The 17,773-nt window shown below is 42.2% G+C and overlaps 1 protein-coding gene across 10 annotated transcripts in view; it reads left to right on the top strand.

The window, feature by feature from the left end:
* The window catches only part of FRYL (FRY like transcription coactivator), a 250,991-nt gene that overhangs the window by 174,813 nt on the left and 58,405 nt on the right, over positions 1-17,773 (top strand). For all 10 annotated transcript variants that reach the window (XM_083168231.1, XM_083168181.1, XM_083168125.1 and 7 more), the window contains 14 exons: positions 785-1,022; positions 2,491-2,676; positions 2,951-3,037; positions 3,554-3,822; positions 4,038-4,233; positions 5,932-6,056; positions 6,470-6,527; positions 9,912-10,003; positions 10,552-10,724; positions 11,003-11,163; positions 12,762-12,872; positions 14,144-14,298; positions 14,412-14,511; positions 15,787-15,955. In XM_083168231.1, coding sequence (XP_083024357.1) covers positions 785-1,022; positions 2,491-2,676; positions 2,951-3,037; positions 3,554-3,822; positions 4,038-4,233; positions 5,932-6,056; positions 6,470-6,527; positions 9,912-10,003; positions 10,552-10,724; positions 11,003-11,163; positions 12,762-12,872; positions 14,144-14,298; positions 14,412-14,511; positions 15,787-15,955 — 2,120 coding nt within the window. The remainder of the gene's footprint in view (positions 1-784; positions 1,023-2,490; positions 2,677-2,950; positions 3,038-3,553; positions 3,823-4,037; positions 4,234-5,931; positions 6,057-6,469; positions 6,528-9,911; positions 10,004-10,551; positions 10,725-11,002; positions 11,164-12,761; positions 12,873-14,143; positions 14,299-14,411; positions 14,512-15,786; positions 15,956-17,773) is intronic.

Raw genomic sequence — 17,773 nt, 5'->3', positions numbered from 1 at the left:
TAGAGAGATGCTGAGAAGGGGGAACTCCTTTGTGCTGTATTTCACTGAGCGTTTATAGGAATAAAGGGGCATACACTTGTAGAGATGTGTGCTAAGCAATTTAGGCGATATCCTGGTGTCCAGATCTCCCATGGAGAGCACATACACACGCAGAGATTTGTGCTCAGCAATTTTGCTTAAGCAAAAAAAAGTGCGGGTAGTGGTTCAGAATGAGAGATCTCAATCATTATCTCTTATGCTGTACACACAGAGAGATTTGCAGTCACCTGCTTAGCAATTTGACTAGATTTTGACTGCATGCACTGAGATAATGAATCACTCGGGGCATACACACGGAGAGATCTGTGCTTACTATCACAACCAAAACCACTCCGTGTGTATGCCCCTTAAATAAGTGTTTCTTAAAACGAATACATTGACCATTGCTGTAGGGATGATTTTGGTGTAGAACAGAATACTCTATTGTACACTAAATAAATGCAGAATAAGGTACACTTGCTGTTCCCAACAAAGTGCAATGAAGTGACCTACAGAGATAGAATAGGAAACCAGGCAGTATGGCATAAGCACAGCTGGGGGTCTTTGTGCTGTCTGTGTACAGTACCAGAGTCCTGCTAGTCTGAGACGGGGGAACGCACACATGCACAGGACACATTGACATTCTCACTGTATCGCTGCAGCTCCAAACACTGTAACCAGCTGTCTGCACTGTCCCCCCCTGTGCTGAGATATACAATGCTCTATGAAGCCCGCTGTGTTAAATATCTGCTCTTTCTCTTGCTAGGCTCACAATTCATATGGATGAAGAGTTGCGTGGGCTGGCTTTCAATACATTACAGGCTCTAATGCTCGATTTCCCCGACTGGCGGGAGGATGTTCTCTCAGGATTCGTCTACTTTATTGTGCGGGAGGTGACTGATGTTCACCCGACACTATTAGACAACGCCGTGAAGATGCTGGTACAGTTAATAAATCAGTGGAAGCAGGCAGTACAGATGCACAATAAAAGCACCGAGGCGCAGGTATTACAGCCACATCATGACACAGAGACAACCTGTTACTAAAATGAATTTGCCGTTTTATGGCTACTTTCATATTGTATGTATGGCTTAATCTTACACAGTAACTCACCAATCCACATCTGTCCCGGTACGCTTCCAACCTCCTGCATGAGTTCTGGCATCACTCCTGGCTAGGGAGGGGGTGGAGGGAGAACACAGGATGTGAGATACATAAAGGTGCTGAAAGTAGTGACTGGCTAAGCAACTGATTGGTTCTTTCAGAGTATGGGCATTTGCCTTATCCCCTTGTCATCATCATGACCAAATATAAGGATAGGCATATGCTGTTCATACCAGCATGCGTTGACACCGTTTTAGAATGCCTTAACAGCAAAAGTATGAAACGGCATGGTGGTATGTGTAATTCTACAGCATCTGGAATGCCATTGGTGGGCCTATAAATCCAGTTCATATAATGTCTAAATATATTTCAGATGTATTTGAAGGGGGTCGTTCTCACCAGATGCTCTGTGTCCATCCTTAGTCTAAATCTAATTTGACTAATTGCGTTGAAAAAGAAATGTGATGTTTTCACAAGCTATGAATTTCTCAAACTGTGGCCTCAAGTCCAGGTTTTAAGGATAATCTTAACTTTAATGTAAAGGGTTGTAAGGGTTCTAGAGCGCTACCTTCCCGAACTGCCACAGGTTCAAAACACCTAGAATGTCCCAGTGGATTATGGGTATGTATAGTAGTTAGGGCAGTTGGTATTTCTCATAAAGGTATATTTAATATGTGAAACTGAATGGCATACAAAGCTCACAAAAGAGGACTATATCCTATACAATAAAGACCTAACGCTGCTCCTCACCTCTGTGGTGCACCAGCGGCCACTAGATGGCACCAACATATCTCCATTCAGGGGCACACCCACCTACACACCTTGGCATGACAGTGCCCCGGGTCCAAGCAGCGCCATCATATTGACAGGCCGGTTATTCTGTGGAAATTCAGACAAGACACAACATGTAAAGAATTGTTCTAAAATGTAGTAATGCAGTTGCAACATATTGCATAACATCCCAACAAATAAGCAAGTACAGCAACTGGTCCATAGATAGTGAAATCTTTCATACAAACGTTATTCTGTTGCATGTGAAAGTACAGTGGATAGCAATCTGTGGTCAGGCCCGATAGTCGCTCCAATCACGCTGGCAGCTACATTCTGTGTCTGGTGTGAAGTTACATAGATTATCCTTCTTGCACTACAGACGCACTGTTGGGGTGTACAGCTCTCTCCTGCAGGCTTCCTTCACTTACATAGAGTATTTTTTACGCGGAATCCAACTCGTTAACCTGCCACTTACCACTAAAGCGGCACCTATTCCTATATTGGTATTATTGTACGACTGAAAGATAAGCTCTTCTTACATTGCTGCTTCTATACCTATAAGAATACCCTACATACATCTTTGTTTCCCGTTTGCAGCGTGGCATGCACAATGGCGCGGCACACACCCTGCCTCTTGAAAGAAGTCCGGCCTCCAGCGTGTTTCATGTTGTGGAAGGGTTTGCACTGGTCATTCTGTGTAACAACAGGTCTGCCACCAGGAGACTAGCTGTCAATGTCCTCCGAGAGATTAGAGCACTGTTCACAGTTCTAGAGGTGTCTAAGGTAAGGGGAGAGATTTATCTCCTTATAATAACCATGGTGATCCTTTTACATGTTCTGTATTTCTGTGTAATCTTATGTAATTCTTATGCTGAGTCCACATAGAAGGACATAGAAACTTTGTGTTTTCTGCACATGGGAAATCCTGAATGCAGTCCCTGTGATACTGCTGTAAACGTGTGTCTATTGCATGTATACAGTACAATGCAAGGAAGACAGCGAGTCGCTGGATGTGCGGTATCAGGTCTGTAATCTAGTTTCCCTATGCTGTTCTTAGGGTGATGAAGAATTGGCTATTGATGTAATGGACAGACTAAGTCCTTCTATTCTGGAAAGCTTCATACATCTCACAGGAGCCGATCAGGTAATGCCATGTGCTTCTAGTAAGGGATTTTTATACTTGGTTACTTACCCCTCTCACATTGCATAACCCTGGTTATTACTGGGTCTACCTTGGTTGAGGTGCAGCATGAAAGCACCAAAGTGAATAACCTGGGTAGAGCAAAGAGGTTAAACAGTGTGTATAATAGTTGACAGTTTTCGTGTGAAAAGGTCGGACCCAGGTTCAAAATCCCTGGAAGGATCCGGGTTTGCAATGTGAAAGCGGTGCAAGTGACAAGAGCCTACTAGCCCATTCATCCTTAAAGGTGCCCATACATGGTACAGTGGTAACGTGCGATGCTCGCTCCCGTGGGCATCCCATCACACAGCACATAATGTCTGTGCAGCCAGTGCTTTTTGAACTAGGCCCCAATCGCATTGCATGCAATGCGATCTAGTTCAAAACGCACGGGAATATGTACCGTGTGTGGGCACCTTAAGGCAGATTTTCTTATTGATAACAGTAAGGCGCTGTTCTAACTTTTTCTCTTTGCTGTAGACCACACTGCTGTACTGTCCAAGCTCCATAGATCTACAGACCCTTGCGGAATGGAGCTCTTCCCCAATCAGCCACCAGTTTGATGTGGTCAGCCCATCACACATCTGGATCTTTGCACATGTGACACAGGGTCAGGATCCGTGGATAATCAGCCTCTCCAGCTTCATGAAACAGGAAAATCTTCCCAAGTACTGCCCCACTGCTGTCAGCTATGCCTGGATGTTTTCCTATGCCCGTCTGCAACTTCTCTCGCCACAAGTTGATATTAAGTAAGTTACACATCGGACATGACTGTTTCACACACATTGTGTTTTAAATGCTGGCTATGTCCGGTGCAACACTGCAACAAAAAATGACACTTTTCCCTAGCTGTATTACAATTTGGGTGTATACCTGTGCTTACCGATCTGTGTGATTGTAACAACTGTTATCCATACCTTTTAACTGTTTATGGTGTTTTATATTTGTTTTGTTTTTGTTACAGCAGTCCCATTAATGCAAAGAAAGTAACTGCAGTCACAGGCAGCGATTCCTACATCGGCCTCTGGAGAAACTATTTAATCCTTTGCTGCAGTGCAGCAACGTCCACAACTTCTTCAGCATCCGCTGGTTCCGTGCGGTGTTCCCCCCCTGAGACGCTGGCGTCTACCCCAGACAGTGGATATAGCATTGACTCAAAAGTAAGGCGCTCTTAGTGACTGGAATAATAGCGCTCTGCCATCACCCTATTTATACCTTAAATGGCGTTGTCTCTAATTAGAGTCTGTACCGGTCTCCTTTAGTTCTGTCAGTACAGATATGTCTTGGCTGGATGTGTATGTACCTAGCCGAGAGGCAAGCTTACCAAGAAAGGTAAAGCAGGCAGAGAATTAGATTAATATAGAAGAGGCAATATTTAATGCGTAGGTTTTTACTGCAGCATGATTCCGGCTTTCTGCTTTTCTAGAATTCTTTTCTACTTTATAAAGCATCAGACATGACACCTAATTAATATAGCATGGCCATAATACTTCTCTAATGCACACTGTACAGACCTAGAACACTATACCCTCATACCATGACCTGACTATGGACTCAAACACAATGCCGTTCTATTACATGTTGTATAGACCTAGAACTATACACATAACCCATCATGTACTGACTAATATAAGCATGATCAGAGTCCATTTATATTATATTTGATGCATACTAGAACTACTGTATACACAATGACCACCATGACCTGACCAGACAAGGGGCATAGAACACTAAACATTCATACTATGAAGTACGTGTTATTGTTTTATTGGTTTTCAAGAAAAGATAACAACTGAAGCATAAATATGGCATAAAAGCAGCAAGAATCATAGTAATAGAATCTGTCACAATAAAATAGAAATAGGTTAATAGTGTGAATGATAAAGGAGAAGCCAAAAAAGCCCAAGCAAAACAAAAAATATATATCAACATGAAGGAGTAGACATGGCCAGGACACCATAGATCCTGGGAGAAAGGACTGCTGAATTGGCGTTGGATTTGCCGTGATTCTGACTGTCTGGAACATTCCGACAGTAAAACATTGAATACCCCACTAAAATAGATTTCACACCATGACCTGACCAATGAATATGATTATAATACAACTTTATATGCTCAGCAGGTACATGAGACTATACATACCCAACATAACCAGACAGTGGAAATGTGCAGAACACCATTTTATTATTATTCTATGCAGACTAAGAACTCTGGGGCAGATGTATTAAGGCTGGTAAAATAATAAAGGGGTTATAAAGATGAAGGTATATAACGCACCAGCCAATCAACTCTTAACTGTCATTTTTCAAGCACAGCTGATTGGCTGATGTGTCAACACCTTCCACTTTATCACTTTACCAGGCGTAATACATCTGCACCACTGTATTTTACCCGACCATGATCTTAACACAAGCATTGCAACCGCGATGTGTGCTGAGGGATCTGTGCTGAACAGTGTTTACCTAGGCAAATCGCTGCAATCTAGCAGTATAGACAGTGCATGCACTGTATATCTCAATCAGAATACTTTATTGGCCATGTATACTCTCATATACTAGGATTTTTTGCAGCTTCAGGCAGGTACAAGAGGGATAACATGCCAAACATACATTGCAATCAGTTGCGCATATGAATGACAATTCACATGTTAAGTTTTGCATGGACTAATGTACTATATATACTGTATATACATGTATATACTAGTTGCTGGGACAATTTCCTTTGGGTTTTATCCCAGGCAGCAGTTAGTAGCTTTACAGATTTATGGTTTGGAGGGGGAGCGTTGTTTGTTTTAGAAATACAAAAAAAGATATCCGACCCAGGAAATGGTGATTTATAAAGCTGGTTTTATTTTTCAGATTATTGGCAATCCGTCCCCCTCATCCCTGTTTAAGCACATAGTACCAATGATGCGTTCTGAGAGCATGGAAATCACAGAGTCTCTTGTTCTGGGCCTTGGCAGGACCAATCCCGGAGCTTTTAGGTAAATTGAGTAACATGTAATGTAAAAAAAGCTTATTTTTATTTATATATGTGTGTGTGTGTGTGTGTGTGTGTGTGTGTGTGTGTGTGTGTGTGTGTGTTATAATGTATGTATGTTGGTGGGTTACAGTGTGATTTTTATCTTGGTGCTTGCAAGTGGCTTAATTGTGCAGTTTAGCAAAATGTTGTTATTTTTTGTTCCTTTCGCCCGTAATCTTAGTCACTGTGTAATACATCAATTTTAATAATGACAGAGGTGGCGATTGCCAGATCTGCAGTGTTGCATTGAGTGCTTTACATTGTATAATTATGGTCCGTGCTGGTGTGTTCTGTAAACTCCGTAATGTTGTTGTGTGTCTGAGCAGCTGTTGTAATGACAGGTGTCTAATTCTGTTATCTGTTATTTGCATCCAGGGAATTAATAGAGGAGCTGCACCCCATAATTAAGGAAGCACTTGATAGAAGGCCAGAGGTAATTATATTACATGTCATTGCTGTATGGTGTTACATGCTCGGCCTGCAGCTCCAATACTGAGCATTATAAATCTTGTGACAACTTGGAGCTACTACGTTTCCCTATGAAATGGAAGTAACATAATAAATACGAATACAGATTTGGGTCTCCCTTATCCGTGTATTCCAAAAACCTAAATATTCCAAAAACACTGCTTTTTCATAATATTTTTATTTTGTTTTGCCCCCCTACCCCCTTTTTTCATACTTACTTTGTCCCCCAATGTCCATGGCAGCCTCCGGGATCCTCTTTAGCGGCATCTCTGGTTCCAGGGGTGCCGCTGAAGAGGATCCTGAAGGCCGCCGGGGGACACCGTGGACGTCAGAGGACCATTGGGGCGCAGCACCACTAGGGGACCAGGTAAGTATGAGGGGAAAAAAGGTATTCCAAAATCCCTTATCCAAGATACTTGTGGTCCTGAGCATTTCGGATAAGGGATACTCAACCTGTAATACCAAATGGTGAGGATTTAAATAGAACAGGTGAAGATGTTGCTTATAACAGCCTATCAATGTGTATCTATTATTTTGTAGAATGTACAAGGTAAGTCATAACTAGAACCTAATCTAATTCCACTCTCCTATATACAAGGACTGCGGCTTTGGGACAGTTTGTCCCTTATAACAACTCACATGATAAATGTCTATATAAAAGTGCATAAAGGTATTGTCCTTGATAAACAAAAAAAACGGTAGATAGATACACCTTTGATAGATTCTGTATATATAGAAAAAATCTCTACTTATTATTTCATTTTTCAGGAAGGCTAATTATAGTCTCCTATTTTCGGGTTCTTCCCCCCCCTTGCCTAAAGATTGCTCATTTCCCACCTATGCCACAGGCAAGTGGGTAAAAAGCAGCGTCCGGGGCAAGAAGGTGGATTACCCCTGACATCTTTTCTAGAATCCCTTCAGGGCACTCTCATTGGGGCTTTTGTATGTGGAACTTTCCTGCAATGACCTAGTGTTAACCAGGTAGCCCCACACACTGAGCCCCAACAGCAGAAGCCCTCTTACTCCTTCAATAGGCGAAACAAATCTGCACGCACTCGCTCATTCGCTTTATTGGTACAGGTGAATTCCCTTTTGAGCAGCAGCAGTAGCAGCAGATTTTAAGGAGATTTCTTTCTTTCCTATTTTTCCTGCAATAGTAACCATATGCTTCTAAGGATCATCTATCGTAATTGATACAATACTAATCATGTGTTAAAACGAAGTGCAATATATGGCACGCAACCAATAATTAATAGAACATTAGAGGGAGTTTTTCACTATGTCCCCAACAAGAAAAATGGTTAATTGATTAACAGCCATTTATTGTACTGGTGCTATTACAAATGAATCTCTCTTGCATATCTTGTTCACTTTGATATTGAATCAACCAGCTAGAGGGACAACCTCAGCAAGAGACCTATAATATTGTGTCTTCTAATCGAGTGTCCTGGTGCTAATGAAATATGAATATTCTCCTTGCACACAGTGCCTATTGCTATTTATAAGATAATTAGATAAGGAGATAATTCAGTTTAGTGTCTTGTATTTTCAATTATTGGCTCGTAATAAAGCCGTTTGTATAGGAACAGTCAGACACTGCATTGTTGGCTAAACGGCAACATTAAAACAACATTTTGATAAAATTGTTGCACAATAGACTACTAACAACAGTGTTTCTTTTACTCCACTTGATATATTATAAGTGTAGTAAAACCACTTTATAGCACGCAGGACACGATACTAGCAAGGTGATATTTTAGCTAGTTCGCTATCACTTTGATTTAGCCCCTCTGCTTCAGACTATATTTGAAGCAAGGGCAATTTCATCTTAATTTATCATTTTTTCTTGTCAAAGAAACCCCCTTTTCTTGACAATTGTTGCATGTTCTATGTTATGTTTGTAGAAACGTCTATGTCTAAACAGTTGGTTCCTCCATATTCTAATTAAGAATCCTAATAAAAGTTACATTTTAAAACCATCAAATGTACAAGTTGTGCCCCCCAAAAAAGAGAGAATTCTTTTCTTTCTTCTCTACTTGCATCATATCACTCTCTAAGGAGCACCTCCACTTTCAAATAAAACTGATACGTTAGTATCAATTATTTCTTTCATTGTGGAACATAATATATCAAGGAATTACATTTTCTAAAATTACAGTGAGACTTGTGCAAATGAGCTGATCCTAATTCCTGACGTCACACGTAGGAAGTTTCAACTTTGGTTGTCAGGTTATTAATCATGCCTTTGAGATTGGGTGGGCTCTTCTAAGGGGGATATTCAATCTCCGTCGAGCATCTCCCGTGGGGGAGATGCTCGACGGGCCCTATTCAATGCTGTCTTCCCCGACAGCATTGAACAGGGTTTCCTGCCAGAACGAGCCCGACATCTCTAGTTGTCGGGCTCGTTCTGCCGAGAACAGCCGGGAAGTGACGAGCTGCCGGCTGCAGCTCGTCACTTCCCGGCCGCAACTCGCGGACACGCCCCCTTCTCGCCCCGCTGCAGGCGGGACATTGAATCCCGCCTGCGTGTTCTCGGTCGAGCTGACCGAGAACGGGACTGGGTCACGGCAGGCGAGCAAGCTCGCCTGCCGTGACCTGAAGATTGAATATCCCCCTTAATCTTTACTGGGGTGTACACTGGAGTTTGCAGGGACCATGCATCTCTGACAGCTCAATACATCTCGCTAACTGGTTATCACAACATAGACGGTGCGAGAGCGGCCTGACATGAAGTTTCGCCGTCGCCTCTGCAAGTCTGTTATAACAGCTCCAGATATTAGAGCTCCTCCCTCAACTGTTCAAACAGACCTGGCTGAGGCAGGGGATTCCCTGTGTATACCAGTGTCTATCTTTTCCAAGTTTGAACACCCCTCCAGTTACAGATCACCCAAAACAGCCCATTTTCTAGGTGAAAATGGGCTGTTTCTCACAGAAATACAGGTTTCATGCTAACCAAAATCTACACCTGTTGGCTTGCAGTATTTATTCAGCTTTGTAATTCCTAATCTTACTTGTAAATTCCATTTTTTGGACTTGTCTGCCCAACATCCCACAACTCCTTGTGGGAGTTTGTTCACCACGTACAATAGATAAACATGCTGTAAGGTTAATGTCTGTCGTGCTTTAAGTGCTAATCCATGCCCTCTGCTTTCTACAATCCCCTGCTTGTATTCTCTGTAATTGGTATACTTAGTGCTCTAGATATCTAACTTTTGTGAGTAACAAAGAAACAAGCAACCTAGGGCACTGTAAACCAAAGATGGAAAATATGTCTATACATTTGACGGGGTACACAAAGGCGGGGGGCACGCTTTTCATAAATGGTTACACGGTCTTCTCTTCCATACAGAACATGAAGCGGCGCAGGCGTCGAGATATTTTACGAGTACAGCTGGTCCGTATATTTGAACTGCTGGCAGATGCTGGTGTCATTAGTCACAGGTAGGTCCCACGGAATCATACAGCGTTATTCAGTAAGTTTCTGAAATAATGCATCGTTTCCTCTAGCTGATACTGGTCCACCAACGGTAGGTCATTAGGAACTAAGCCTAGTCTCTAGTACAGTCCTGGCCAACCTGGGCGTCTCCAGCTGTTGTGAAGCTACAAGTCCCAGCATGCCTTGCAACCATTTTACTATTAGGGAATGCTAAACCTGTGACAAGGCATGCTGGGATGTGAAGTTTCACAACAGCTGGAGAGCCACAGGTTGGCCAGGCCTGATCTAGTATGTGGTATATTGCTCATGGTTCTGGTATAAATGGTAGACAATGTCTAGGTTGACCGCTAATGGTCAACAGCGAGTATGTCAACACCTAAAATGGTTGACGTACTCAAAATGATAATTACATTTTAGTCTGTGATGTGAATTTTCTGTGCATTCATTACTTAAGGAAAGAGACAGTGGGGACTATATGTGGTTTAAATAATAAAATCTAAAAATGCCATACTATTTCCATCAGCATAATCCTGTCTTTTTGTATATTCCGAAGTGCAAGTGGCGGCCTCGATAATGAAACACATTCCCTGAACAACACTCTGCTGGAATACGTGGATTTTACCAGGCAGTTACTAGAGGCAGAGAACGAGAAGGACTCCGATACGCTGAAAGATATCCGATGCCATTTTAGTGCCTTAGTGGCGAATATCATTCAAAATGTCCCAGGTACAGCTACATCTCATTTCCATGTGATCTGTTGTTATGGCGATTGAAACCAAAATATTCATCCATGACAAAAAAACATGTTCATTTTACCTGGCAGTAAAACATATTTTCTTAGCTTAGATAGTGTAATGCATGGGACTAATTAGTCATGAGATGTATCTGCAAATACAGATATTGTATGCAGGACGGTAGCACAGATGCGAGTGAGTGATGCAGCTAGTCACTGATATTATGTATTTCCTGGGGCAGATGACTTAATAAGGTCTGTTTGCTTGCAGTGCACCAGAGAAGGAGCATTTTCCCTCAGCAGAGCCTGCGGCACAGCCTCTTCATGTTGTTCAGCCACTGGGCTGGGCCGTTCAGCATTATGTTCACCCCTTTGGACAGATACAGTGATCGGAATATGCAGATAAACAGACATCAGTACTGTGCATTAAAGGTATTTTGTTTTCTATTCTGTGTATGGGGTCAATTCTTTTAAGTCCGAAGAACACGAGGTGCCATTCGCACCCAATAGGATCGTCCCCTGTTTCTCCAAGAGCACTGTCTGATTCCCTTCTTGTTCCTGGCAGTGTTCTCATGAATGTCCCATGTGGGTCTGCCCTGTGCAGTGTTGGCTGAAAGGTTTTTATTCAGTATGAAGCCCAAATTGTTTTATAGAAATGCACATTTGGGGCATTCAGAATAGAAAAGTCGATGTACAGTTGATATGGTGGAATTATTGACTTCCACTAAATTACAATATTTATTTTTTTAGATTATATACTTAAACACTTACACACTAGGCAATAACGTGTATGGACAGTGATAACTGCTGTCATCGCTGGGGGGAAATCCGCTCATCCTCCTGCCCGGCGCTGTCAGCAGGGGGTCGGATGGCTTTGCATAGCACAGCGTTATGCAAAGCCGTCCACAAAGCCGCTCATCTGCTGGTAATACCAGCAGGTGAGCGGCTTTCCAGGCGATGATGCGGGAGCGCACATCATCACTCATCGCCGGGCCGTACACATGGGGCGGCTTTGAGCTGAAAGTGTGTATGGGCATGTCCTATTAATCTCCAGTTTGGCATTTGTTTTGTCATTGATTCAGGTCTCCTATCCTCTGTTCCGTAGTATCAAATGCTTATCCAGCAGTAAGCGGATTAAATAGATGATTTGAGATGGCAAATCAGGTTCTAGATCAGTGCCAATAATAGCCGTAATAGATTCCTGCCCCTAACCTGGGCTGTAGATCTTGAGTTCCCCAGGTCTTGCTAGTCATTTCTAAACCTAAACTCCCATATTTCCTCTGTTGTACACGGCAGTCCAATTATTTCATTGATGCCTACAATGCCTTGCAGCACTTTATGTTCAGTCCGTCCTGGAGAGGCAGCATTCATTGATCATTATAGGGAACTAAGCCAAGATGTGCCGTATCTCCAGTTCAGAACAGAAATATTCTGGGCACTAATATTTATACAAGCCTAGGAGATCTGTGCTTAAATCTAGGACACCGAGGTTTAGAATGAACCTGAACAACTGTGTATAACTCCATTGTTATGTGTGTACTGTATCCAGGCTGCGGGAGTTCGGGAACATATTTCAGTTGTTTTTGTACAACTACAATAAATATTTAAATTAATTTAATGACGCACCTAATTACAGACTTACAGCAGAATAGTTTTTCAAACACGGGGCAGATGTATTAAGCCTTAACAATAGATAAATGCAAGTGTGATAAGGAGAGATAAACGTCCGGCCAATCACCTGCTAACTGCCATGTTACAGGCTGTGTTTGAAAAAAAGTCAGTAAGGAGCTGATTGGCCGGACGTTTATCTCTCTTTATCACCCTTGCATTTATCTCTTGTTAAGTCTTCATACATAGTTTATTTTGAGGTTTAACCTCTCCCTTTGTTTCGCCTCTTTGTACCTTATAAATAACAATAGGTTTGAGCACAATCAGGAATGAGCGGTTCATATTTATCCATCAGTGAATGTATATGTTGGGGCAGGGCAGATGTACAATGCTCCCAAACATGTTCTGTATTCCTCTCGCAGGCAATGTCGGCGGTATTATGCTGTGGGCCTGTTGCCGATAATGTTGGCCTTTCATCCGATGGATATTTGTATAAATGGCTGGATAACATTCTGGATTCCCAAGACAAAAAGGTAATGAGTCCTGTTACCACTGTAATTATACTGCTTCCGATGGGGCATGTCTTTTTTTTGGGGGGGCATGCGAATGGGCATAGCTACCTACCCTCCGGGGGCGGGCAGCTGACATCACCATATGTCAGCTGCCCACCCAGTTCATGGAGCAGGGCGCCACTAATCTAAGATGGCGACCATCAAATGATTTCGGCCACCCATACAAGGCTGTGATTGGATGTATATGCAACTCATCCTAATGCTGCTTTGTGAGCCAACCAGAATGAGGGCCATTATGTGTTAGTACTGGTGCTCATCTACGATCCAGTCAGCTGTTTGCTCTCATTATTATGTCTCATCAGTGCAAGCACAATGAATCTATGGCATCACCCTTGTGAGCACCAGTACTGAAAAGGTTTAGATTAGAGTAAGGTACACTAAAGAATGCCACTAGTGAAACTGAAATTAAACACCATTTTAAAAACAATGACTAACTTTGGGGTTCCTCTGTCACAGAGCCTGGCAGGTCTACCAGGGTTCACTCACATCAGTGATGCTTTGCACTACCCCTGCTGGCTGTGTGCTGTTAGTGATAACTCACTGACTGAGTAGAGAGAGGGGAATACAAGACTCTTTTCTCTGAGGCAGTGCGGTGTTATGGCTTCAAAAACTTATTTATGTGGGATGAAATGGGACAAAAAAAAGTTAGTTAATGTTTTTTTGTTCATATTAAATTGATACATTGAGTTAACATTTTCTAACTAGAGAGTGGCTGTGTCCCTGTGTTTGTTCAGTAGTTTATGGGGGAATTTCAATAATTACCATAGGCTGATTGATTCCCTAGGGTTACTCATTTAGCTCTGAAACAGCACGATGCAGGCACTTATCAGGAATCTTTTCTTGACCAACTGAGGTCCCTTAAAAATATACCCAATAAATGCCCTGTTTGTGCTATCACGGTTATTAGAATACGTAGGTCTGGGAACCAGATCCTATGTGTGTTCTCCCAAAAACGAGACTTTTCACTAGAAACAACAACAAAAAAACCATTGGGCATAAAAATGCGGTGAAACCCTGTTTGTTTCTCTCTGAAAAAATTAATGTTTTGGAGCCAATTGAATTCCATCTTATTTTTGTGACTGACGCTTATAATGAGTTTTTGCTTAATTTCTGGTTTCAGGTTACGCCATTATTTTTTCATAATTTCAAGGAAGCTCTTCCTTCATAGATTCACTGTTAAATCACATCTATGATTTCTATGATAACTTATTTAATGTATTTCTCTTGCTTAGGTTCATCAGCTTGGATGTGAGGCGGTCATGCTTTTGCTGGAGCTCAACCCAGACCAGAGCAACCTCATGTACTGGGCGGTGGATCGCTGCTACACTGGCTCCAAAAGGGTGGCCTCTGGCTGCTTCAAGGCCATAGCCAGTGTATTCCAGAACAGGTACATATTGCTGATTCCCCTCACAGTATATCTCTGGAGTGTTGCATTGTTTAGCAACCATAAAATATGTCTGTTGTGGTGATGTTATTCAGTGCAATCTGTAATCTCTGCAGGGATTACCAGTGTGACACAGTTACCCTCCTTAATCTGATCCTGTTCAAAGCCGCTGATTCGTCCAGGGACACCTATGAGGTTGCTATGCAGTTACTGCAGGTTTGTATGCCTTGTTTATTGTACAATATAAGTTCTAATCATTGCTCTAAAGTACAGCAACCAAGTACGGACCATAACTGCACACAGAAGTGTCAGCCTACTGGTGTGACCACGTGTTAATTTCCGTGACCTTGTCTTATTGCTTGGTAAGAGGGTTCTCCCTCATAAAAAGCGGCGTAGTAAAGGAAACACGCTTTAAAGGGAAGCCATGGCCAAACTATAGCTCGTTATTGTGAATCTGGTCACATTTACCTCTGTCATACTTCATTATTACTTATTGTTGATAACTTTTATGTGCAATCATGCATTATAATGTGTTTTCTGTATGTCAGCAATCACTGCAGACTTCCTCCCATCTTCCACTCATGAATATGTATAAAGCAGACTGCTTTAATATTTTATGCCCAAATGTTTTTCTTTCCACTTGGACAAGTTGCTAATAAACTAATTTAGGTGTGCCTTTTGGCTGCTCACTGTGGCGGGAAGGCATTTGTGTCTCGAGCGAATATTTATGAGAAGTTATTCTACTAATTATTTGGAAAAGTGCTTCTTAAATCCAGTCCAAGGGACACACTAACAGCGCATGTTTTCCAGGCTTCCTTACAGAATCACAAGGGACATAATTAAAACTGCCTGTGAATTTTTAAAAATGGGTCCGTATTGAGTATAATACCCCTTTCACACAAGCCTAATTTCCCGGGTTGGGCCCGGGAACATCCGCGACTAGCGCTTGTGTGTAAGGTTCTCAGGCCAAAATCCCTGCAGAATTTGACAGGATTTCAACCCTGCGATGGAGCAGGGTTGTTCCCGGGTTCAACCCGGGGACCTGGCCGGTGTGAAAGGGGTAGGGGGTACTTACCCGGGTGGCCAGTCCTCGGTGTTAGGCCGGGGATCCACACAGGCGGCAGGCGCAAATGACAGGACAGGCAGCGGATGAAGATGACGCAGCTCTCTGCCACCCTCACTGCAGCCGGAGAGCTGCGTCATCTGCACCCGCCGTCTGACCTGTCATTTGCGCCCGCTGCCTGACCTGTCATCTGCACCCGCTGCCTGTGTGGATCACCAGCTTGCACCGAGGACCAGCAACCCAGGGTGAGTATTGTCCACCGCCTCTGCCACCATCCCAGCTCCTGCCCACCTCCTTCCTGGCTTCAAAACCATTTACTTATTTATGTTATCCTCAAAACTGTCCAAAGGTGCAATAATATAACCTGTAGTATTACTGATCTAACAGTGTACAGATTTATACTGGTTATTACATTCATCTTCCTGCAGATTCTAGAGCCGAAGATGTTTCGCTATGCTCACAAATTGGAAGTACACAGAACAGATGGGGTGTTAAGTCACCCGTCCCCACTACCACACCTGTACTCTGTATCCTACTACCAGCTCTCCGAGGAACTGGCTCGTACCTACCCAGAGCTGACACTCGCTATTTTTTCAGGTAGGCTGCTGACTGTCTCGGGGGCGCTTGTCAGAGCTGTTTGTCAAAAAGCTGCTGCTGCAAACAGTATGGTCACTCCTGTATACTCAAATAAGAAATGTAAATATATACAAAAAGCAGCACTGAGCGTTTTAAAAGATTGGATAACCTTTACCCTTTATCACTAATCCTAAAATAAACCTAATAAAAATAATTGCATTCATGCACATTTCATAATGATAAAAAAAAACACTGCACCCTGATTCAAATAATGAAAAGTCCGTTCCTATGATTGCCCCTGCATATATTCCGCACTTAATGTTAAGTTATGCAGTCAGTATACCGGTTCATCATAAAGCTACTGATGTAGTGAAACGCGTAAGGGCTTTGCTGCAGATACCCACCCTGCCCATATATCCAATAAAGAGTCCGGACCAGCCCCAAGGAATTATCATCGCAGCAGTGGTCGTTTTGAGATACATCTCTACCATCCATCACCTGCTGGGGGAACCCATTCCAAGTGCAGTCACTTTGCTTCCAACTCAGGCGAATTCTTGGCTTCTGTAATATATATCACAGAGCATTTCAAACTGTGACCGCCAAGCCATCAGCCCTGAAAGACATTTGGACAAGACTGACACCATTAACAGGGATGGTAAATATACCGGTATACTGACTGTATAACTTACCATTAAGTGTGGAATTTATGCAGGGGCAATCATAGGAACAGACTTTTCTTCATTATTTCACCATCAGGGTGCAGTGTATTTTTTAATCTTTATGAAATGCGCATGAATTTAATTGTTTTAATTATGTTTATGTTATGATTAGAAATAAAGTGGAAAGGTTATCCAATCTTTTAAAACTCTCAGCGCTGCTTTTTGTATATACAGGTCGAGTATCCCGTATCCGAATATCCGTTATCCGAATTATTCCGAAATACGGACATTCCAGAAAGTGAAAAAAAATTTTTTTTTTGCTAAAAACTCACTGGGGACATTTGTAACAGCATCACTGGGGACATGATATGTAACTGGCACTATATATGTACAAGACAATGATTGCTTGGCATTCAAATTCAGTGCTGAGATAGTACACACATTTTGTTTCACGTTTTGAAACCTTGTTTTTTGAACAAATAAAATATATTTGTGTGTATTTTATGTGGTAATAAAATATATGTGTGTGTATATTATGTGTTTATACAGCATAAATGCAAGATACTTCAAAATACATCATTGAAATATTAAAATATTCCGAAATACGGAATAATCCGTTATCCAAAATTCTCCTGGTCCCGAGCATTTTGGATACGGGATACTCAACCTGTATTTACCTATCTTGTTTCGGTTTTCTGTTAAGTATATAATGACCTGGAGAGTTTTACAAGTTTATTGCGATATCATATTTCCTGATTTGTGGTTCCTCCCTAATAATGTTTGCACCCAAAGATGGTGGTTTTGGACCAGCAATAGCTTTTGAGCTTCCCCTTCCTCTGGAACAGTGGGGGAGGCCCTGTGGTGTTCTTTGTTCCCCACTTTTCCGCTAAATAAAATGCTAAATAAAATGGTATATCTGTGCTTCTTAAATCTTTTACTTTCACTTTTGGAGGACACTGAGCACCAGCATTTTATGCTTATTGGGGGTTATTACATTCTGGGTGATGGTTTCCCTCGGATTTGATGGAATTGCTCATAAAAAGTATGATTTTCAGGAACCAAATTTTACCACTATAGGCGGGATGCACTAACCACCGCTGGTGCATCCCACCACACATCGCCAGGTAAAGCATTATCTCATATGCACTTACATATGTGATTATTAACACAAAGGACAACT

This window comes from Crinia signifera, chromosome 1 (assembly GCF_055691185.1).
Source record: "Crinia signifera chromosome 1, ASM5569118v1, whole genome shotgun sequence".
In the NCBI taxonomy this organism is placed as follows: Eukaryota; Metazoa; Chordata; class Amphibia; order Anura; family Myobatrachidae; genus Crinia; species Crinia signifera.
The sequence above is the reverse complement of the archived record's forward strand: the minus strand, read 5'-3'. Positions and strand labels throughout refer to the sequence as shown.